Source organism: Macaca fascicularis, chromosome 8, assembly GCF_037993035.2.
Source record: "Macaca fascicularis isolate 582-1 chromosome 8, T2T-MFA8v1.1".
In the NCBI taxonomy this organism is placed as follows: domain Eukaryota; kingdom Metazoa; phylum Chordata; class Mammalia; order Primates; family Cercopithecidae; genus Macaca; species Macaca fascicularis.
This window is the reverse complement of record NC_088382.1, coordinates 44040238-44064003: the sequence shown is the minus strand read 5'-3', so window position 1 is coordinate 44064003 and position 23766 is coordinate 44040238. Positions and strand designations below refer to the sequence as shown.

General features: G+C 37.9%; 1 protein-coding gene across 11 annotated transcripts in view; it reads left to right on the top strand.

Moving 5' to 3' along the window:
• ZMAT4 (zinc finger matrin-type 4) overlaps positions 1-23766 on the top strand; it is a 372370-nt gene that overhangs the window by 314922 nt on the left and 33682 nt on the right. For 7 of the 11 annotated variants that reach the window (XR_012416912.1, XM_005563160.5, XM_045398183.3 and 4 more), the window contains one exon: positions 7818-7914. The exons of the other annotated variants lie outside the window; for them this stretch is intronic. Coding sequence is in view for 6 of the 7 variants with exons in the window: in XM_005563160.5 (XP_005563217.1) it covers positions 7818-7914 (97 nt within the window). In the remaining variant the exon portion in view is untranslated. The remainder of the gene's footprint in view (positions 1-7817; positions 7915-23766) is intronic. 11 annotated transcript variants of the gene reach the window in all.

Sequence of the window (23766 nt, the reverse complement as noted above, 5' to 3'; positions counted from 1 at the left end):
TATGAATGGCATCATACAGTATGTGCTTTTTTGTGTCTGACTTCTATATCTACACATTATGTTTCTGAGATTTGGTTATGTTGTTGCATTAATTAATAGATTTTAAAAAAATTTCCAGGTGTTATTTCATTGCATGAATACACCATATCTTGTTTATCAATTCTTGTGTTGATGGGCATTGGGGTTGTTTTGAGGTTTTGGCTTTGTGAATAAAGTTGCTAGAAACATTCTTGTAAAAATCTTTTCTTAATACTAAGTATTTGCTCCTTTTAGGTAAATATCTAGGAGTAGAATTTCTACTGCTAGACATTTCTTGTCGTAAGGTAGATATATGTTTAACTTTATTAAGTACTATCAATCTGTTTTCCGAATTATTTGTTCCATTCCGCAATCCCCTCAGGAATGTGTCAAATTCTTGTTGTTCCATATGGTCACTTACATTTGATATTGTTTTAATTTGATGTTAGCATTCATAGTGGGTATGCAATAGTATTTAATTGTTCTTTTAATTTGCATTTCGCTGATGACAAATGATGTTGAGCACCTTTTCATGTGCTTATTGGTCATTTTTATGTCTTCTTTTACGACATATGTAATAAATTATTTTGCCCTTTAAAAAATTAGATTGTCTTTTTATTATTGAGTTGTAGGAGTTAATTATATATTTTGGATACAAGTCCTGTATCAGATACACGTATTACAAATATTTTTCCCCAGGCACTGTCTTATCTTTTTGTTTTCCTAAGGATGTCTTTTATAGGCAGAAGCTTTTGCTCTTTATAAAATCTAATTTATCACTTTGTAATGGTGAATACATTTTGTTTCCTAAGAAATCTGTGCCTGTTGTAATTTCATGAAGATATTATTTTATGTTTTTCTAGAAGATATTTCCTGTTTTTATAGTTTTGGTTTTCACATTTAAATCTATAATCAATGTTATTATTGATGCGTGTTGGAAGGTGTTCTTAAGCTTTGTTATTGGTTAAGTTGTATTTAAAACTATTAGGCTCTCCTGATGAATTTCTTCCTTTAACATTATAAAATGTTTTCTTAATCTCTGGTAAAAGGTCTTGTCATGGTATCTATTTTGTCTGATATTAATATAGACACTTCTACTTTCTTAAACTTATTTTCATAGGATGTCTTTTTCTGTCCTTTTACTTTCAACCTGTAAGTGTTCAAAGTGCATCCTTTGAATTCAGTGTATATTTGATCTTGCTTTTTATCTAGTCTGATAGTTTTGGCCTTTTGACTATTTAATTCATTTATATGTAATGTAATTATTAATACGGTTGACTTTAGCTCTATAATTTTGCTCTTTGTTTCTTCCATTTTCTGTTTTGCTAGTCCTTCTTTTCTGCCTTATTTTGGCTTAATCAAATACTTTTTATTAATCTATTTTATTTTCTCTATATTTTTTAGCTTTCTTTCTTTGTATTTGTTTATTTGGTGTTCTAAGAGATTACAATATATAGCCTTAAATTATCACTGCTCCATTTCATATAAAATATAACAGTCTTTCAACAATATTGTTCTACTCTGACCTATTCTTGAGCTACTGTTGTCATATATTTTACATGTCCATACATTATAAACAGCATAATGCACAATACAGTGTTTTAATTTTTGCTTAAATTGTTTGCTTCCTTCAGATAAATCAAGAGGAATTTTAAAAGGTAGATACCCACATATGAATAATTTCTGAGATTTTTCTCTTTTTTTCCCCATAGGTCTGAGTCTAAGTCTGGTATCATTTCCCCTCCACCAGAAGACCTCTATATGGCATTTCTGTAGTACTGGTTTGCTGGCTAACTATTCATTTCATTTTTTTGTTCATTGAGAATATTCTTCACCTACCTTCAATTTTGAAGAGTATTTTTGCTGGAAATAGAATTCTGAGTAGACAGATGTTTTCTGTTTTTTTTGTTTGTTTGTTTGTTTGTTTTAAATCACTTTGGTTCCTTGAGCAGTTCAGGCCCATTTCCACTCTGGGCCTCTATGCTTGCTGTTTGCTGTCCCTGGACAGCTCTTTACCTTCCTCTTCCCATCTCAGGCTAATCAACATTATCCGGTTCCATTTCACACTTCTCCGAGAACTCTGTTGACTATACTATCCAAAATCACTCTTCTTCCCGCTTACTTTCTCCTTCATTATCCTGCTTACATCCTGTGCAACACTTTAACAATCTTTAATTATAAATTGTAAACAAATTAAACATTTTTTTGTTTCTTGTCTTTTTCCCTGATTAGCTCCATAAAAAAATGTACCCTGTCTTATTCTCTCCTATATTCATAGCATTCAGCAAAATATCTCACACCACAATAAAGGCTCAATGATATTTCTCGAATGTAGAATGGGTACAATTGAAGTCATAGGGACTTGTAGCTTTGCTAGACTTGAAAAGACATATTGAGTAGTCACATACTGCTAAAGTCTCCAGGACCATATGTTTTACAAACATTGTGCTAGGAAATATAAATACAAAAGTGATGCATCATCAAGGAGCTTTTCCAGATCCTCTGAGTTAGAAACAATCTCCTCTCATCCTCTAGCGCCTGTAACATTTCACTTCATCCTCATTGTAATACTTTTAATGGTCTACCTTGGTGTGTTGCTACTTCTATATCTGTTTTCTGTCTCCAACTAGATTGTCTGACAGGTCCTTGCAGGTAGGAACTATATTTTTCTAACACATATTAGGCAAACCTGTAGAAATAGCCTTTAGGTCTGCAGAAATTTTAGGATACTCTTAATATGGTGGTGTGCTGTAAATGAATTGAATAAGGAAGTTAGCATATTTTTGGTTTAATAAGATGTTCTAGTTCTCTAAGGAAAAGAAGGCTCATATAATTCCAAAGTAATTAGAATTTCAACTGTGCATTATATAAAGCACAGTTCCCACCAAGGACACTGTGTCATGTGTGGGGGAGGACTCCTCTGCCCCTTCTCTGTCTTTGTTCTTGTTTATATGCGCTGCCTTTCCAATTTATAATCCCTGTAGTTTGCATGGCAATAAAGTGCCAAATATTTCCTGCCCATGCCTCTGGCTGCAGAGCATGAGAACTGTTATGGAAAGCGACAGATCAGAATATTTTTTAGATTTGCTGGAGTTCTTAAAAATGCCCATTTTTAAACGTAAATATTTATGCCTATTGCAAGTTGAACCTCTATTTGTTATGGTGAGACCTTTGATTAGCCTGTAGCCTGAAGAGGACCCATATAAATAGCAGTTCGTATTTATTATGACAAGATTAATGGAGAACTCTGGAAGGAATAAACCCTGAAGCTGGTGTTAGTATTCTGATTCCATGCATAGAAGAGGGGAATGGGTCAGCCCTGGATAAGCATTTAAAAACTCACACACTGGTAGTGATAACTTACAGCCTCTGGGTTTGGAGACCATAGTAATCTTACTGAATCATGAATACCTGTGAAATGGAAAGGCAGTATAGCTATAGCACTTTTTTTATGGAATAGCTTTTTTTTTTAAGGTCTAGTATTGTTCTGACAAATTTAAGTTCCCAAAAGCTGTATGATTTTTATGGGAGAATTCTTAGTAAAGTGCAGGTGTATGGTGAGACTGGGGGTTATGATATGAAACTTCTTGTACATTTCCAAGCCCCAAACCAGAGCTTAGAGTATCAGAATCTCCAGAAGTTGTGCCTGGGAATCTGGATTTTATCATGATCTCTGGAGGATGCATCCACCCTCTGAAGTTTGAGAGTCACTATTTGAGAAAATAGGTTTCAACATTTGTCTGTTTTATCTCTGAACTGGCAGTTTGTACCTGAACAGTTGTCAGTCTCTTAGGTTGCTTCCTAAGAAGATCCCAGATACTTGTGGTTTCACTGTTCTTTCCTCATAATTAAATGGACCCTTAATTGAACAATTAGGTAAGTCAGTACCTGATTGTGTGATTGAAACAAAAAAAAACAAAGCTAGCTCTCATGCCAACCCACCCAGCTTACTACATACATTTCAAATAGGTCTCTCTGAAATGCTCACTCGGCCATAGGAATGTGAACACCTCCAGGAAACTCTACTCTTTGTTCAGATTGTAGACATGGGCAGTTCTAAGGACACTGACATTCAGTGAGCAGGACTCATTGGATTTGATGCAATCGGAAAGGAACTTTAGGCCTGGCACGGCAGCTCACGCCTGTAATCCCAGCACTTTGGGAGGCCAAGGCAGGTGGATCACTTGAGATCAGGTGATCGAGACCAGCCTGGCCAACATGGTGAAACTCCATCTCTACGGAAAATATAAAATTAGCCGGACACAGTGGCGCTTGCCTGTAACCCCAGCTTCTTGGAGAGGCTGAGGCAGGAGAATTGCTTGAACTCGGCAGGTGGAGATTGTAGTGAGCTGAGATCGTGTCGCTATGGTCCAGCCTGGGTGACAGAGCGGACTCCATGTCAAAACAAACAAACAAACAAACAAACAAACAAACAAACCTTTATTTCTGTCCTCCATTTGCTCATCCAAATAGTCTCTGTGGGGTTATTTTTTCCAAACTTTTAGATAGAAACTAGGGCAAGTTGCATGAATTTTCACTTATTTTTAAGTAGTAAAGAGTCCTTTGCTTACTTTTAAATACATAAATTCTGTATTTCCTTAATCAATATATCCATGGTAGAGTAGTAATTTTTAAATATTTCCAAAATGTATTACAAGTTAGTTGTACCCTCTTCCAGCTCAGTCCTGCTTGGGGCTGTCTACTTGACATGGGAAAAAAGAGTGCGGGAGGCTTCTCCCTTTGTCCTGCCTGAAGCTTTTGCTTTTCTTCTTTTACCTCAATATGTTGCCCTGGTTCCTCCAGGGCTGATGGATGCAGGTGGAAGGCTAGCAAGGGAAATGGAAGTTTACTTGGTAGATCCTGTGCAAAGCTAGCATGGATACTGCTTGACTGGGCAGGAAGTACGAGTTGATTCTCCTCAGGATGCTTTTGTGAAAGGAAAATAAACTCAGGACCCCAAAATCACTAAGCCATGGGAAATGTCAAGCTGGGAAACCTGCCTCCCATTTTCTTTCTAAATATGATCGCTACAAATATCAAAAGCTACATACCTCCCTAACAATTTTCCCACAAGGAAATTCCTTGTGGACAAAGGGCAAACAGAATTCAAAGTCATCCATCTGAGGCTCACCTGAGACAAATGCATATGTGATTGTTTCCTCTACCCTATTGTTGATATAAAAATGCACATTCACTGAGCCAGACTAAATTCTGTATTTAGTGGGAGGCTGATTAAGGACTCAAAAGAATGCAACCTTTTGTCTATTTTCTACTCATGACCTGGAAGCCCCCGCCTCAAGTTGTCCCACCTTACCTAACCAAACAAGGTACCTCTTACACATATTGATTGATGTCTCGTGGCTCCCTAAAATGTATAGGAGCAAGCTGTACCCTGACCACTTTGGGCACATGTCCTCAGGACCTCCTGAGGCTGTGTCAGAGATGCATCCTTAACCTTGGCAAAATAAATTATCTAAATTGAAATTGATTGAGACCTGTCTCAGATACCTTTTGGTTTACAATTTCATGGCTTTTTTCAGGGAATCGTCATTACTTAATACGGGCTAAGTAGCTCCTCTGGGATCACTTTAAGCACCTAGATAACCAGGCGAACACTTCCAGCACCTTTCTGCTGAAGTCTCATTGCCCTCAAATTCAGGCAGCCCTTTCGGGCAGTATCTAAGAAGTCATTAAATCAGCTTCTTTCATACAGGGGACACATAGTCTGTGGGAAGCTTTCACATATCCTTTCTTCTGACAAGCTTTGAGAACGCAGGTCATGCCCAACTCTGTCATCTTTTATACTTTGCCACCAGAGAAGATAACAAACCACAGTCTCTAGCCCTTTGGGTCTTGCAGGTGATGTCAGAGTTCAACCTACCACGTCCCAAGTAACAAGAAGGTACTCCTCAAACCCTCTAGGTAGTTCTGTGCAATCCCTTCTCCACAGGCTTACGGTGAGGGAGAACTCCATGGTCCCACATGGAACTCACGGTACAATATAGCTCTCTCTTAAGAAAGTCTCTACCCATTTCTTTCTTTCTTCTTCAGTCTCTTCTTTATACTGGTGGCGAGTGGTCAGCACAGGTTCGTGACTACTTCCCCCGGATGTTCTGCACTGATACTCTCTTACCTCATTTTGGTAATGTGGATATAGTTATCATCTGTGTCTAGGACTTCCCAGTAGGGCTTCGACTGGGACACTCAAACAGAAAGTGTTTCCATTTTAACATCTCTTCAAAATAGTAAAAGTAGCGAGCCCATGTTGATCTCTTGTTACGTGCTGGGCACTCTCACATACATGCCACATCTCACTCAGCCCTCCCCACAATACTGTAAGAAAACAGAAGTCCAGAAGGGTCAAATAATTTGCATAAAGTTATCCAGGTGGCAAGTTGCAAAGCTGTCTCATTATTTTCTTTTCAGGGAAAGAGGAATAACTTTGTCTCTTAGAAATTAAATACTATGCATTGATAAAAACAAATGCTACAGCTTTCAGTCCTGGCATTTACAATGCTAGAACAGAATTTTGTACTCATTTGCTAAACATTGTTTTATATGTATGTCTCTTTTTTTTTGAGACAGGGTTTCACTCTGTCATCCAGGCTGTCATCCAGGCAGGCAGTAGCACTATCATAGCTCACTGTAATCTTGAACTGGGCTCTCAGCCTCCTGAGTAGCTAGGACTACAGGTGTGTGCCACCATGCCTGACTTTTAAAAATTTTTTTGAGACCAGATATTGCTATGTGGCCCAGGTTGGTCTTGAACTCCTGGCTTCAAGCTATCCTCCTGCCTCGGCCTCCCAAATCATTAGGATTACCAGCCATTTTCATATCTTTTTCACCTAGTTCTTACAACACCTAGTGATGTGATCCGCCTTGTCTTCGTCTTGTAGGTGAAGAAACAGGCTAGAAAGAAGTTTCGTAACTTCCTCTAGATCACAAAACTAGAAATGACTGGAGTCAGAATTAAAATCCAAAGTTTCAGATCATGACCGACTTTACTTTTCTCTCTATTCTGAAGGGACGTACTAGCTGAAGGAATATGTTTCATTATGAGTCTCAGCTCTGTGGCAAACATTTAAAGCTATTTGGTTAAAGCTGCTGTCTAACATAAATTGGCTCTAGATTAGTCAAGATTTTTACTAAACTTCTGCAAGCAAAGAGCATCTTATCCATATTGGAATCTCTAGTACCTGGCCCAAAGTTGATACTGTATTAGTGAATTCATTAAATGAATGAAAAAGTGAATGAATAGATTGTCTTCTAAATTCTGGTAGAAAGTAAGACTCCACATGAGTCAGATTGATGTATTATTCTCCTCCTGGCATTTGCATTTTATAAGATAATCCTAGAAGAAACACCTAAATGAATGATGCCTAAAGTTAAATTTTTAATACTGTCATTGGAGTAGAGTGGAAAGGAATTAGGATAGAGTTTTTCTCTGGAGTCTCAATTTTCACTGCAGAGATGAGAGCTATTATGTCTATATGCTTTAGAGAAAAATAGAATACATCTTTGTTTGAGTATAAAATGTCCAGAAACACCTTAACGCAATTCAAAGAAGGACGCTATAATAATTTAAGCCATCCAGAAATGAAATAAGCTGCTTCTAACATATTCATAATTAGTCCTCTGCTAAGAGACCTGTTGGCTGTGTTCTGCAAGGAAGGGATTGAAGTGTTGGTGGGACAGACCAGGCTCTCAGATACTCTGTCCCTGAACTTCTGGAGATGCTAGGATTCATTCAGGTGGTTGACGACTGGATGCAGCTAACCAGGTCTGTCTGTTGTCCACAGGTCTGAGGCGCAATTACAGATGTACCATCTGCAGTGTCTCCCTAAACTCAATAGAACAGTATCATGCCCATCTGAAAGGATCTAAACACCAGACCAAGTAGGTACTTTTGTGCTTTCACTCTTCAGTTTCTTCGATGTAATTTTTAGTAAGATGACTAAAGGCTCAACATTTCATTTATTTCTAAATAAGTAGAGTGGAAATTATATCTCTTTTGCTTCAAAGTTCACATGGTATTTATGCTTACTTGAAGAATGGCTTCTTCCCTTTATTTGGCATGAGTAATAAGAATCTTCTCCTTTTTTCATTTTTTCAAGGACAGTTTAGCATACTTTTATGAGATTAGGACATATTAAAATCTATGCTAAGTGTTTTAAAATCAATAATATTCTTCTTATTTGTAGGATGTACCAAACTTTGGTGACAAATTCTATGAATGTCTTCTACCACTTTCCCTTTCTGGATGAATATTGTTGATTATTATAGAAGCATAACAAATCCCCCAGGATATTAAGTCATTTATATACATAACTATTTCCAAGTGAATGGAAACTTATTCCATTTTTTCAAAGATTCTCATAATTTTAAGCTAAGAAAGGCTCACCAGGCACCATTTCACCTCTATTTATACTATGCAGCTCTTTAAAAACCACTGGACATTTTTAAACCAGCTGTTACGCCTGTTAATAAAATGCTAATAAAATATGAAAAAAGCTAAGAATGTCTCAAAAAGATGTAATTTTCCTGAGCATAATCGTTTTCATTTCTCTAATATTCATTAGGAGGATCATTTAACAGATTGGACTGTGTCAACACCTCATGAATTATGAATGTTAATTCAACAAACATTTATCGAGAGCCCACTATGTGTCATACTCCAAGCTGTGCACTGGGGAAGAAAAGACGAATAGGCTGGGCACAGTGGCTCACGCCTGTAACCCCAGCATTTTGGGAGGTCGAGGTGGGCGGATCACGAGGTCAGGAGATAGAGACCATCCTGGCCAACACGGTGAAACCCCATCTCTACTAAAAATACAAAAAATGAGCCGGGTGTGGTGGCATGTGCCTGTAGTCTCAGCTACTCAGGAGGCTGAGGCAGGAGAATCTCTTGAACCCAGGAGGCGGAGATTGCAGTGAACCAAGATCGGGCCACTGCACTCCAGCCTGGGCGACAGAGCAAGACTTCGTATCAAAAAAAAAAAAGATGAATACATTGAGTCCTTCCTCTTCCCCCTGCCAGGCTGAGGAAACAGCTGTGTAAACCCACAGATTGTTCTCTAATGCCACGTGTGCACCCGGAGCTTTAAGCATGGGGGAGGGAGTAATCCAGGGCAAGCTTTAGAGGACACTAGTGCAGAGGCTGGGTGCATGAGGATGAGGTTATGGTCTGATTTTGCTCAACGCAGTATCCTTGTATCCTAGCACAGCACCAGATATATTTTAGGGTCTTTATACACTTGTTTGATTAAATGAATATGTGATTTCAAAAGATGAGTAACAATTTCCTAAGCAGGAAAATGAAATGGAGCATTACAAGCAAAGAAATTGTTTCACAAAGATATTGTAAAGACGTACATCACAGCGCGTCTGGGTCAGGTGAGAAAATTTAAACCCAGAGTTAGTTACTGGCTCTCAGTTTTCTCAATATTCTGCCTTGTGAGTCAAAGCCAATTCCATGGCTTGCATTACTCTGGTCCACCCGGAGGACTCTTATCAGGATAATTCTTCAAAAAGAAGAGTTTCCTTGATTTGTTATGGAATACTGAAGTTCTTATATTGATTATTGGATACTGCTCATCCCCCCAAGCTGTTTTCATCATTTCTCTAAGTAACATTTTGCTACAGGCACCATATATGTTTGAATTAACTTATATCTGATATGCAGACAGACACACGAATACCTGCAACAAAAAAGATAACTTTTTGGGAGCATGTATTCATCGCTCAATACATAGAAAAAGATAAACAATGATGACTTTACATGGTATGAATTATGTAAATAACTAATATAGATAGTACTTCCAGATTCAGAAAAATGTCTCTCTTCTCTGTTCTGTACATATATAACTTCATGGGCTAGAATCTGGGCTAGGTATTTTCACGTCTATTTTCTCATTTAATTCCCTTAACTACCCTTGAGATAAACATTAATATTATTGACCCAGTATCTTATATGAGAAAACTAATGCTCAGAGAGGTTAAGTGACTTGCCCACTATCACCCTGACAGCTGATGGCACGGCCAGCACTGATCACAGTGGTGTCTGACTTATGTCTCTACTTACTGATTCAGTTACCATGAACTTAGGCTTGGAACGAGAGCCAACAGAGAGTAGCATGTGAATTTTGAAAAGAGGTTACCACTTCCTTGAAGTGATTTAAATAGGCAAGACTTCAGAATGGAACATCTCTTACAGTGCTGCCTTCTTTCATATCAATAAGATGTTATTCATTCCTAACTCAAAAGCACAAAGCTGCTCTCTTTATGAAGTGTAAAATTAAAGAAAGGTGAAGAAAATAATTATACTGTCCTGTTTCATATACCTGTTTTATCTGCCCTCAGACTTAATTTGTATATCATGTGTGGGCATGCTTGTGAGAGAGAGAGAGATTGAAAGCGAGAGAGAGAATAAATGATAAATGTTCAATTCTTTTGTCTGTTTATAAAAATCGAATTGTTTTCTTACTAATTGTAGAAGTGTCTAATTTTTAAGGAAGTCTAATTTATCAGTCTTTTTTTATGCTTAAAGCTTTTTGAGTGCTATTTAAGAATTCTATGCTTATCCTGAGGTCGTAAAGATAATCTCTTATGATATTATGTTGTTTTTCCTTACAAATATAGGTCTTTGATCTGCCTAGTGTTAATTTTATGCATAGTGTGAAGGAGAGATCAAGTTTCATGATTTTTTTAATACAGATACCAATTAATCCAATACTATTTACTGAAAAGACCATCACAGAGCTTTTTTGTAAATCAAGTGATTTACATATATGTGTACATGTGTGTCTGTCTGTATATTCTGTCTCAGTGTTATATTTCTTTTTATGCTAATGTCCCATTACTTATTTCCTATAGTTTTATAGTGTCTTGATATCTGATAAAGTAAATCTTCTAATTGTATCTTCTTATTCAAGACTGTCTTCACTGTTCTTTCCTCTTTGTGTTTCCCTATAATTTTTAGAATCAGCTTGTCAACTTCCTCAAAAATTCCTTGAAAATACTAAGTTTTCTAATCCATAATTATGGTGTATACCAGCGTTTGTTTATATCTTCTCTAATTCTTTCAATAATGTTTTGTAGAGGTCTTAAACATCTTTATTTAGATTTAGTCCTAAGAATTTGTTATTTTGGGATACGATAATAAATTTTACTATTTAATAATTTTGTTGTTAAAATTAATTACTAAATTAAATAATTAAAATGTATTATTATTTATAATTGATACATAATTGTACATATTTTTGGGACCTAGTGTGATATTTTGATATGTATTTATAATTAGCAAATTCATCATCTCAAACATTTATCATTTCTTTATGTTGGGAACATTTACAATCTTCTCTTCTAGCTATTTGAAAATATGCAATACATTTTTGTAGAACACTAAAACTTGTTTCTTTTATATAGATGGAGTTCCCATACATTTTTAGGCTTTTTTATTCTTTATTATTTTTCTATTTTGTCTGCCTGAGTTATTTCAAAAGGCCTGCTTCAAGCTTAGAAATTATTTCTTCTGCTTGAACTAGTCTGTTTTTTTACATTCTTGATTGTACTTTTTATTTCATTCATTGAATTTGTCATTGCCAAGATTTTTTTTGGTTATCTTTTTTGAGGATCTAAATTTTTGTTGAATTTCTCATTCTGATCATGAATTGTTTTTCCAATTTTCTTGAATTGTCTATCTGATTCTCTTGTATCTCACTGAATTTCCTTAAGATTTTTATTTTGAATTCCTTTTCTGGCATTTTGTAATTTCCTTTTTTATGGCTCTATTACTAGGGAATTCTTCTTCTTCTTCAGAGGTGTCATGTTTCCTTCACTTTTCATGTTTTTTATGTCTCTACATTGATAACTGTGCATTCAGTAGAATAGTCACCTCTTTCAATTTTATGGAACAGCTTTCATAGAAAAAACTTTTTCCTGTAGATGGATCCCAGGGTCTCAGTAGAGTAGAGTGTACTGACTTTGATTCTAGGTAAACACAATAGTATAGTTTTTGTATAGTTTCTCCAGCTGTAATTCACATTAGTGATGTTGTAAATGCCTCAGTGACCTCAGCTGTAGGAGTTTGTTGTGGCAGTGGTGTGGCTTTGCTGAAGGTGAGCTTACTGAACTGGTTCTCAGTCTGGGGACATAGCCATGCATTTGGTGGGTTAGCTGACTCTGGAATTGACTCTCTTGGGATGAGGCTTTTGAGCTGTTTCTCCAACCCAGGGCATAGGGGTTTGGTGGCTTGGGCTTCTCAGGGGTGTGTCTACATGGGGTGAGTCCACAATGCTGTTTCTCTGGCTGGGCGCATGACTTACAGTGGCTCAGCAATTCAGGGACATGTCTGACAGGCTGTTTCTCCAGCCAATGGTGCTAGGGAAGATTATCTGGGGGCAGGTTTGCTGAGCTGCTTGGTTTGGACAGCTTGAGGTTGACTTCCCTGCTGTGCAAAATTAGAGTCGTGGCCATTTCTGAGCCTCAGCTTTGAGCAGCCAGGGTGGTCATGTTGCAGCCACTCATGTGAGCTTGGTGAAACGACAGCAGAGTACCAAGTCTAGAAAGGCACAGTGGCTATCAGCTCCCCAGAGCATGTCATACTCCAGCAGTGACTTTGATTTCAAAATAATGCCATGCTGCAACAGCTTGGATGATGGGGTTACAGTCAGTATGCAATGTGGGCTCCTACTTTGGATAATGTAGCCACATGAATTCTAAGTATCTCATAAACTGGGCTCAGGACTTGTGAGGACTTTGGGATTCCCCTGTAGTAAGAACTACAGGTGTCTGCAGTGATTATGTGGGCTGGTGAGGGTGCTTCTGTCTATCTTTTCTCTCCATTGGAAAGTCCTTTTTGGCTCTGAGTCAAATGTGATGGAGAAGACAGGGTAACAGAGGTGGGTGCCGTATTTCCCTCTTTATGCTGCTATCCTGGGCTTTTGTGCTCCACAAGGATTTTGCCCATTTTTTGTTGTACTTCAACACTCTCCTTCAGACACTCCAATGTTTATTATTTTGTTTATTTTTTGTGGGAGGAACAAATGCCAGGCACCACTAGTCAGCCATCTTGCTGATGTCTCCTTACTTATATTCTGTCTGCATATTCTACCCAAGAGAAACAGGTAGTTGAAAACCTTTAACTATAAATATGGATTTGCCTATATATCCCTTTTTCTGTATATTTTTTGGCTTTATATATTCAAAGTATATTATTAGATACTTACAAATATAAATTTTAAAAATTTATTTCCATTCATTTGGCCCTTTGTATCAACTTTTATTCATCACGAAATGTTTTTCTTTTCCCTGGTATTATTTTTTTCATTAAAGTATACTCCTTCTGATAATAGTATACATCAACATCAACTACACTAACTCTTCAAAGCTTTTAAGTATTTCAAATATTTTTCCTTTAAATTTAATAATATCCAGATTTTATTTTGCTTTCAGATGGAAGGTTAGTGTGATAACAGTTACTCTACCATAGTTGAAAATGTGAGTCAGCCAAATGTATTTAACTATTGCAATCTGACCAATTAAATAAATGTAAGTATTCAGGTGCCAGTAATTATAGAGGTATCAGATTTATATTTTTAGTAATAATATCTAAAGAAGTGCTCATAAGAAAAAAGATTATTAAACTGTGTGTTGTAAAGAGCACTGAATTGTGAGTCAGGAGATTTTAATCCTCTTGCAACTTTGCCACTGAGTGACCTTGTACACTGACAAATCTTTTCTCAATCTTAAGTTCTCTCATGGATTAGTGATTAGTGATGACAAGAACATGACAAATATGGGTCCACTTTCCATGCCCTTGCTTGAGATCCCGGCACTCTTTGCAGCTCATCCTAAATTTAGCTTTAAAATTGTTCTCAAAACAGGTTTCCAGATAGTCTTTGCCATTTTATTGGAGCTAGTACTTGGTATGTATAGTGGGCTGAATAATGTCTTTCCAAAATTCAGGTTCCCCCCAGAGCCTCAGAATATGACCTTAGATGTAAATATGGTCTTTGTAGATGTAATCAGTTAAGACTCTCCAGATGAAATCACCCTAAATCTATAGTGAGCCTTAAATCCAATACCTGATTACTTTAAAAGAGAAAGGAAAGGGAGATTTGGATACACAGAGAATAAGGCTAAGTGCAGATGAAGGCAGAAATTGGAGTTATGTTTCCACAAACCAAGGAATCACCAGGAACTGGAAAAGTCGAGGAAGGATTCACTCCTAGAGCCTTTGGAGGGAAAGTGATGAAGCTGACACCTTGATTTCACACTTCTGGCCTCCAGGGGTTGTGATTAATTCTTCTCTTATGGAGAGAATGAATTTCTGCTGTAAACCACCCACATTGTGATACATTTTAGGCAGCCCTTTAGATACATTTTACTAAGCCGCTACTTACAATGCCTGCCATGGTGATGATGATGATAGAGATGATGCCACCATGGATAACTGGAGTGTAACTTGTGAGCCTCTGGAGTACAGCAACAAATTTAATTGTTCTGAAAGTATTATCACATCTAAAATGCACAGCATTCTTGTAGCTGGCCAGATGTTCGTATGTCCAGGTTATAGGTTAGAAAATTGAGTCTCAGAGAAGTTAAATGACTTTTCCAAGGCCCTAAAAGTAATTTTTAACAGAGACAAGAGTCAGGTCATATGCCCTTATTACTATTACTGTTATGATAACTAATCAAACTGTAATTGTCAGATTGCTCTTTGCTGGTAGTAACACAGACATGGTCTTTTACTTTTTTGGTCAAAAGCTGTAAACAGCATAATGGCAGTCAAATTTCTCTCCATTGTTAAACAGCAAGAGAAATATTAACTATCTGATGAGATTAAAGGTTTAGAAATGCAAATGCTCCCGGCAATATATAAAGCAATTGCCTATTAGTAGATTTTTCAGGGTTTCCAAGGGATATATTCTGTCAATTAGTACAAATGATTAAAATAAAATGTAAAGGCACTGTAAGTATGTACCATAGACTAATGAACAATTCCCCCTTAATATACTTAAATTTGAGCTTAGGGAACACTCCAGGCCTCAGGACATTATGTTACCTAGAAATAAAGGATATGAAAGTTGTCATTACTTACTTTGATACTTCAGTTGGTTGAAAATGAGACATAAGTGTCTAAGATAATAAATCAGACTGACCAAAAATTAGTACTAATTTCTAAATCTGCTTCTTCCTTTGAGAAGAGGCCTTAACATGTGATATCCATTGGTTTCTCTGAGGTTTTTTCCCAACTGGTGTGAATCCTCATGACAAAGACCTCATATTATTTATTTCCCCATTATACTCAGTTATTTGGGAAGTACTTGAATGAATGTTCAGACTAATTTTCAGGGATGGAGTATCTTTGTTTTAAATATTTTGGAATTCACTTCCCACATTCAGCGCACTAGTGAGTTAGCTGAGGGCTGCACAGTAATAAATAAGACTCTTTTGTAAGATACGTGAACCACAAAGAACCATGTATATTTAATAAAAAATAAAAGCAGCTTAAAAGCCTGAGAAGATGTTCTCTTTGAAAACAATCAGACAAACCGTAAATCATGCATGGATCTCAAAAGCTAAACATATTAATATTCTTTGTAGAATTTTCAATGTAGTTTACTGATATTAACCAAGAACTCCAATAACCAAGAAACCTGAGACTTCAGTATTGTGCTTTTCATGAGAAAGCATTTTTTTTTCTGACAAATACAAAATATATATCACCAGTAAAGTTTTGAGATAACAGGCCATAAGAAAATATTGAAAATAGAGCTATCCTTTTCCAAAGAATGTAAAGTTATTTCTCTTCAGCTGATAATCATTTGTAAGCTGCTAGAAAAGCTCTGAATAAAGAGTGAAATCTGGAACTCAAGGCTAATTCTTTGCTTGCCCCATTTTATAATTCTGAACGTAAAAAACAGCTCTTCTCCCTGAAAATGAGACTTGTGGTGTGTCATTAAGTCTTTCTAGCTAAGGGCTATCTGGGTAATCAGCATCACTGTGACAACGGCAGGGATGGGACTGTGTCACAGCCTTTGGGCCAAAGGGTGCTTTCTACCTAGCCCTGTCTTTAATTGGTAGAACATTGAAGTCCACTATTGTTAAGAGCCTTCCCTTCTATGAGGAAGGCCTCAGAAGAAACAGGCTCTAACTTCTCACATAGAAAAGGCAGTAGCTTTAAAAGGGAATTTCAGAGATGCCGAAAAAGACTGTATATATCTCTCTATATCTACAGCACTAATACACAGGCAATTTTAGCAGCTCTATTTTTCCTAAGTTACACTTGCATCCTTTTGCTATACATGCCGTACCTAGGGATACATTATAATTACAGTACGTGACTAGATGAGGTGTTTTGCAGACTTGAAAAGAACTAAATGGGGAGCATGTTCATTCTTTCGTATCACTTCTGGAATTACCGATGACACCTAATATTGTTTAGCTCATTCATTTCCTCCCTGCTTCCTTCTTGGGGGACCTATAATCATTATTTTGTCTTGCTTGAAATTTGCATGAGTCATGATTGCCTCCAGAGTGGTTCCGAGCTGATGATTTAATGTCTCAGCTTTAATTGTGTACCCCATGGAATACCTCTCATGCTCTTATGATGCTGCTTCAGTTTTGTCCTCCAGTACCAATCTCCAGGGGTGCAAGGCCATTACCCAATGTGGTTCTGAGAAGTTTATTTGCATCAAGGAAGAAAAGAACTGGAAGGAGATGGCTGGAGTCATATAGACCTGGCCTGGGAAGCAGATGGCCAGAGTCCCAGGGTCAGCCCTGCCTCTCACATCCTGAGTGCCTTTAACAACTTCACAAGCTTCTTCTTTTTTTTTTTTTTCTGTTGCTGTTCTTTGTTGTTTTTGAAACAGGGTTGCTCTCTGTTGCCCAGGCTAGAGTGCAGTGGTGCCATCTCAGCTCACTGCAACCTCCATCTCCTGGACTTAAATGATCCTCCCACCTCAGCCTCTGGAGTAACTGGGACTTCAGGCGCACATCACCATACCTGGCTTTTTGTATTTTTAGTAGAGACAGGGTTTTGCCATGTGGCCTCGGCTGGTCTCAAACTCCTGGTCTCAAGCGATCCTCCTGCCTCTATCTCCCACAGTGCTGGAATCATAGGCATGAGCCACCGCATGTGGCCCCACAAGTTACTGTTAAATAAACCAATTGAGCTGCAGTTGAATACAATGCTATGCATAGATTTCAGTTATACAATTTGATGGGTTTTTGACAGTCATCTACACCATGCAACCATCAGCCCAATCGAGATATAGAACATTTTCATAACCACCAAAGGTTCTCTTGGACTCCTTTTTGCCCAGTTTCCTACCCCCATCACAGCTAACCATTATCTGATTTCTATCACTGTAGCCTAGTCTTGTCTATTCTAGAACTTAATGGAATAATATGGCATGCTTTCTTTTTTGTCTGACTGCTTCTGCTCAACATAATGTTTTTGAGAGTTGTTCACATTATTACACGTGTCGTTAGTTCTTTCTTTTCCTTTGTGGATTTGAACAAAACAAGTTCCCTCACTGAGTTTTAGTGTCCTCATTTGAAATGTGAGGAGTTGGAATACGAGGTAGTCAAGGTTCCTATCAATTCCAACAATCTCTAATATTATGACCTTAAAGTTTAACTGAAGTTTCTTTAGTGTTTTTATATTTTCCAGCTGGCAAAAGGTTGTCTGTAAAATCTTTCTTCTCCAGTGCTTACTTCTTTACTGCATGGTGGCCCAGAAGCTGACCCACCCTCCAGTTGGGTCCAGCTAGGCCTACTACAAAGAACAACATTATGGAGGCCTCTTTTTCCTGTCCTTACATTAAAGGAAAGGGGGCTGTTCAGGTGGTTCTGACTTGGAGCAGAAGGGATAAAGTCGGTTTTACAGGGAGAAAGTGAAGAAAGGAACTTATTTTCACTTTATTTCCTACTATGAATGCAGAGCACAAACTCTAATGACTTCTCAGGCAAATACAGTGATGGGTAAGAGGGAGTCCAGAAGGTTCTAAAGGAGACCCTGGCTCCTCCTCTGAGCAGCCCAGGCTGCTGGGCTTATCCTCATTCTGGGTCTTCTGTAAGTTAGTGTAGCGCCTTCTCATACATTTCACCAAATTTCATAAGAAATTAAAATATGTCCCTTTGTAAACTATAGCTGACATTGATTTTTCAAAAACTTTAGTAGAATTTTGAGTTTAGCCAACGTTTCTCTGATCTCTTAGAAGTTGTGGATTGTGGAATACCTGGCAATTGAGTTAAATAAATGAGAAATGTCACTTCATTTAATTAGATTTTGCTGGGGAAGTAGAGAGAGAAGATAAGCTGGGAATGGACATGCCCTCAACTGTGCTCCTGAATCAGTTTTCTATCACTTCTCTTTGGGATAGAGGATAAGAGCCCATTTCGGCTGGGATTTTCATTTTGTAGATGGAGCAGAGGTGTGAATTATTGGACAAATCAGCCCCCTCATCCCATATAATTTAGTCCCATAATCAAAATCCATTGAGCACCGACTATCTGGGACATTAAAACAGGCCCTAGGGGCAATGCAAAGTGATTATAGAGATGATTGTACCTTGTAACAAGTTAATAATCTAGTTGAGGGGATGCAACAAGTAATGATTAGAGTTAAAGTCAACATATGATATGGTGAGTACAAGAGGTGCAAAACATGGGTAGAATTCAGGGGAAGGAGTAATTGCATCTTCCTGAGGCCATCAAGAAGGGTTATTGTGGAGTGGGTCCAGTAATGTGTATTGGGAATGAGACTGGCTGAGTTCAGTCCTGAACCTATCTACTAATTCTGTGACCTTGAACAGATACCTAAATACCTTGTTATGGCTTAGTTTCCATATCTGTGAAATGTAATAGTTATAAAAATACCTATGCAAACAGACTCTAGTGAGGATTGAGTTTTAAGAACAAAAACAACAATAGCAATTATAATAAGTACTAAATGGGCCCTGAGGAATGGGTAGATGAATGTTGAGGTGTAATCCTCAATGCTTCTATTCCAAAATTATGAAAATACCCAGAGTTTTTCCTTGTATGGCTCGTTTCTTGCCCAAGGTTGGGGTTTCTGGATTCTCACAAAGTTCTGGCCAGCTCAGGGTTTAGAACCCCATGGATCTCAGTAAAGCTGCGGGATAGAAGTGATCCAGGAAAGGTCTCGAAAGACGATTCTCATTCTGAGTTTCTTGTGGTCTTCTGCCTCATTTTATACAACAGTTTCAAGCTTGATATTCAGTCCTGCACTCTCAGAAGAAACGTTTCCTGAATGCTCTCAATTATATGTGGCCATTACACCCTAATTTCTCACTCAGACTCCTCACTTCCTCCAGCTCTTTGATTACCAAGTTCATTTTATCAGTCATGTACAATTAGCATATTATTCTCTGGAGACCATGGAGTATTAAGCTTGACAATAAATACAATAAATGAAGCTATTTTCCTGGCTGAATTTCCTAAAATCAATCTCCCAGTGGTCTGTGAGATCTCTGCATGGAGTTTCTTTACCATTTTGATTTTAGGAAGGTTGTTTTTCTTTCCATTTGCATTTTTCGTTTTATTGTTAAACATATATACACTGCCTACTCAGGAATCTTTATGCTACCACTGATAGTATATTCTGGCTAATCTCAACATTCAATGATTAAATCGGAGTGATGACATTTGTTAAATGCTATATTTTCCAGAGTTTGGAGAATTGTTTCAAAAAACAAATGATGTCTATGCATGACAGAGACAACTCTTTAAGTGTTAAACACTGTTATTTAGGTAATAATTTAGTGATAAACATTTTAAAGAGTTTTTTTCTTCTTCTTCTTCTTTTTTTTGAGACAGAGTCTCACTCTGTCGCCCAGGCAGGAGTGCAGTTGCATGATCTGGGCTCACTGCAACCTCCGCCTCCTGGGTTCAAGTGATTCCCCTGCCACAGCCTCTGGAGTAGCTAATTTTTGTATTTTTAGTAGAAACGGGGTTTCACCATGTTGGTGAGGTTGGTCTTGAACTTCTGACCTCAGGTGATCCACCTGCTTCAGCCTCCCAGTGTGCTAGGATTACAGGTGTGAGCCAGCATACCCGGCTTTTCTTCTTTTTTGAGTTAATGTTATCTAGACTCTTCTATATTGTGTTAAGAATAGCCAGATATAACCAGAATCTACACCTCATTCAGAATATAAACATATATAAATATCAATAGTAATATGTATTACCTGCAATAGTCCTTAACAGCAAATAGGAACCATGTGCTTTTTCTTTAGCTTTTAGAGTAACAGAAAAATCTCAGTCCATTTCATGCCAAGTAGTCAAATACAAATCAAAAATCTATAAAGTTTGCTTTCAGAAATGTTGGTGATATTTCAAGCTCTAGGACACAATTAGTTCAAAGTTCTATCTACAGCCTCTGGTGCTATTGTACTCTCCAGAGATATATCTGTCTTTTCTCTTCCTTATATAAGTGCCCTTCCTTCTAAAGACACCCAACAGGATAACATGTACACTCTACTCTTTTTGATTTCTAAAACCATCACCACTGAACTGATTTCTATTCTAACAAAAAGATCTTATAAATGCCTTAAATAGATGAGTTTCAGACCTCTGGTTTTATTTCCTGGGACATGGATAAAGTTCAAATAATACGTTCTGTTTTCTGACATCTTTCCAGAGCTAAAAGACCTAAGCTTACTAGATAACTCAGATGTCATGGATAGATAGCTTACTAAATTAGCATCTAGTTGTCCCTTAGTATCTGTATCGGAATGGACACTTTAAGTCTCTGTGTAGGTGGGTCTAATTGGGTGTGTTTAAGTTTCTCATTTTAAATCTAGCTTTTGGTCAGCATAATTCCTATTAAAGGCAACTGAGTAGGGGGGAGCTTCAGATTTTTCAGTATCCTCCATACCAGAAGGTTTGGAAGTCATACAGGTTTCTATTTCTTAGTCTTGGAACCAGATGTCATCATTTCTGTATTCTACATCCTGTAAGTGTCCTGAAAGTAAAAGTGCACCTCCCATGAAAAGGAGAGATCAGGTCACAGTGTAATTTGGGAAAGTCATCCCAGCCTGGAAATTGAATGACCACCCTCTGCTGCACCCCTTCTGAAAGTAATAGGAAAGAGGTCAGGCTCTCTCACACCCACATGTCAGGAAAGCATCAGCACAAGTTAAAAAAAGATTTGATCTATGCTCTTCATTCTATGTGCACATTGGAGAGGCAGCTTTCATTTCAAAGTTCCTCTAAAGAAACCCAGTATAAAATAACTAGTCAACCTTTTGGAGCATGCAAGTGATATTTCTGGAGCGAATCTAGAGAGTTTATTTCTGTGGTTGAAATCTGGTCCACTCACGATCTGGAGGTTTTCAGTGAGATAGTGTGTCATGGTGGAGAAACATGAGAATATTCCTTGATTTGGTCAATAGTTTAGCAAATATTTATTAAGTGACCCACCCAGTCTGTGCTAGGCTCTGAATCACATAGTAAATAACAAGTAAATAAATTGCATTTCTTATCCTTAAAGTGTTCATGTAATTTTTAAAATGCCTAAACGCTAAAGCTCTATGATTCCAGAAAAGGCACTCAAATTCTTGAACTCATTGAAATCACAGAAGAGAGTGCCAGGGGCCTTCACAGTGGTGAAGGTCATGGAGTCCTATTAGCAGTTGTCAGGAGTGTGGCGTTGGGTGACTGGGCACCAACATGTACCTGCAGTTCTTCCAAGCCCAAGTCATCAACAGCAATGTAGGTTCTCTGGGGAGCTCTTAGGAAAAAAAAAAAAAGTAGCCTGGATCCTGAGTCAGGAAAGAAAGAAGGCAGGCTTAGGATCTAGGAGGGATGTCAGATATGAAAAAGATGGTGGCAACAGCCAGGCATGGTGGTTCACGCCTGTAATCCCAGCACTTTGGGAGGCCAAGGAGGGTAGATCGCCTGAGGACAAGAGTTTGAGACCAGCCTGGCCAACATTGTGAAACCCCATCTGTACTAAAAATACAAAAAATTAGCTGGGTGTGGTGGTGGATGTCTGTAACCCCAGCTACTCATGAGGTTTAGGCAGGAGAATCGCTTGAATCTGGGAGGCGGAGGTTACAGTGATCGCGCCACTGCACTCCAGCCTGGGCAACAAGAACAAAACTTCATCTCAAAAAAAAAAAAAAAAAAAAGATGGTGGCACCAAACCAGCACTTGCTATTGTGTTGAATGAGTTGATACAGAAGCTTTGACTTCTAAGGACTTACCCAAAGAAATTACTTTTGTGACTCAGAAACTCGTATTTTCTGGGCCTTCTCTGAAAAGCCCTCATTACTTATATATGAGGATTTCAATTTTGTAACACCTGATAGAATATTTCATTGCTATTAAGTAAGGGAAGAAACCAGGAATAAAAAATTATGTTAAGAACAAATGACATTTGTGATCAAAGAATGATGATTAGAGACATCTATCTGTCCAACCTCTGTTGAAAATTACTTTGATTATTCTTTCTCCCTTATAACACTTGCTCTAGTGTCATTTAAGGAATTGGTAGCAAATGAGCAGCTCCAATAAGACAGTATACAGATAAAAGAGTAAGACTGGATGTCAGATTTTGTTAACAAGAACTGCTTTATTTTTCTAAAGCAGATTTTTTACTATCCATGCAGGTAATTTTTCTTTTAACCTTGAAGTAAGATTATTCCTGTGTCTTCTGATTAAAATATTTCATCCTGTGCCCACAAATGAATGCTCAACAATTAATAGTCTTTCTTTTCTCAACTGTTTAATTAGGGTTGAGGCCAACACATAATTTGAAGGACTAAAATCAATGAATATCATGAATATCATTCCAAAATGTTCTCTACTAATGTGAGTAATTTCTCCATTCCCATGAGACAATGGAACAGGCTGCAACAGTGGCCCTGCCTTATGATGTGATTTCAAGGAATTGCTTCCTCTTCTCAAAGTGATATCTTCTCCCCTATACATGCTTGCTAGGTAACTGTCAACATTTTTTCCACAGAGGAAAACTTCACTTTTGTCTACTTTGCAGGCAGGGATAATTGCACAGTGAGATGTGTAAATGACAAATCCCAAAATCTTAGCTGTCAGAAGTTTAGAAGGGGGTTGCCTGAGACTGAACTATAGAGTCTCATTGGCAGGGGAAGAGAAGGCAGAAAGAGGAAGCTGGCACAAGCAATCTTGGCCTTTTAGGGTCCAGGGTTGGGCAATCCTGTAGAAATAACACCTGCTTCAATATACTCTCGACTTACAAAAGAGAAGTGATCAATACAAAACTCAATGAGTTAAATATTGTCTTCTACACAAAGATCTTCCTGGACTCCCTTACCATGGTAGCTTTGTCCATGAGGATTTCTTTACCTTCTCCAGCTTAGTGTTCATAAAGCAAAGATTTCAAGTACTCTGTAACTACTTGACTTCATTCATGTATCTTCTCTTTTTGGAAGACAGACAGAGAATAAATAATTTCATGATCATATTTATTCAGAAAAGGCTGGTGGAGATTAAATGTGTGATCTCTGAGAGTCCGAGGGAGCCTCGGATGAGAAAGTGAAAGGACACCTCTTTCCTCAGCCACTGGATGGAAACTCATTGGTTTCCCCTTTAGGAGACCTGCCATGGGGAGCAAGGGTAGGGGCTGGAGGAGACCAGGAGGTCCTCCTGCTCCCTGACAGCCTACCAGCATCACCCCAGTTTCTGGACTAGTTTTCAGAGTCAAGGGACAGCTACCTTTAAGGACAGAGCCACTGTGGT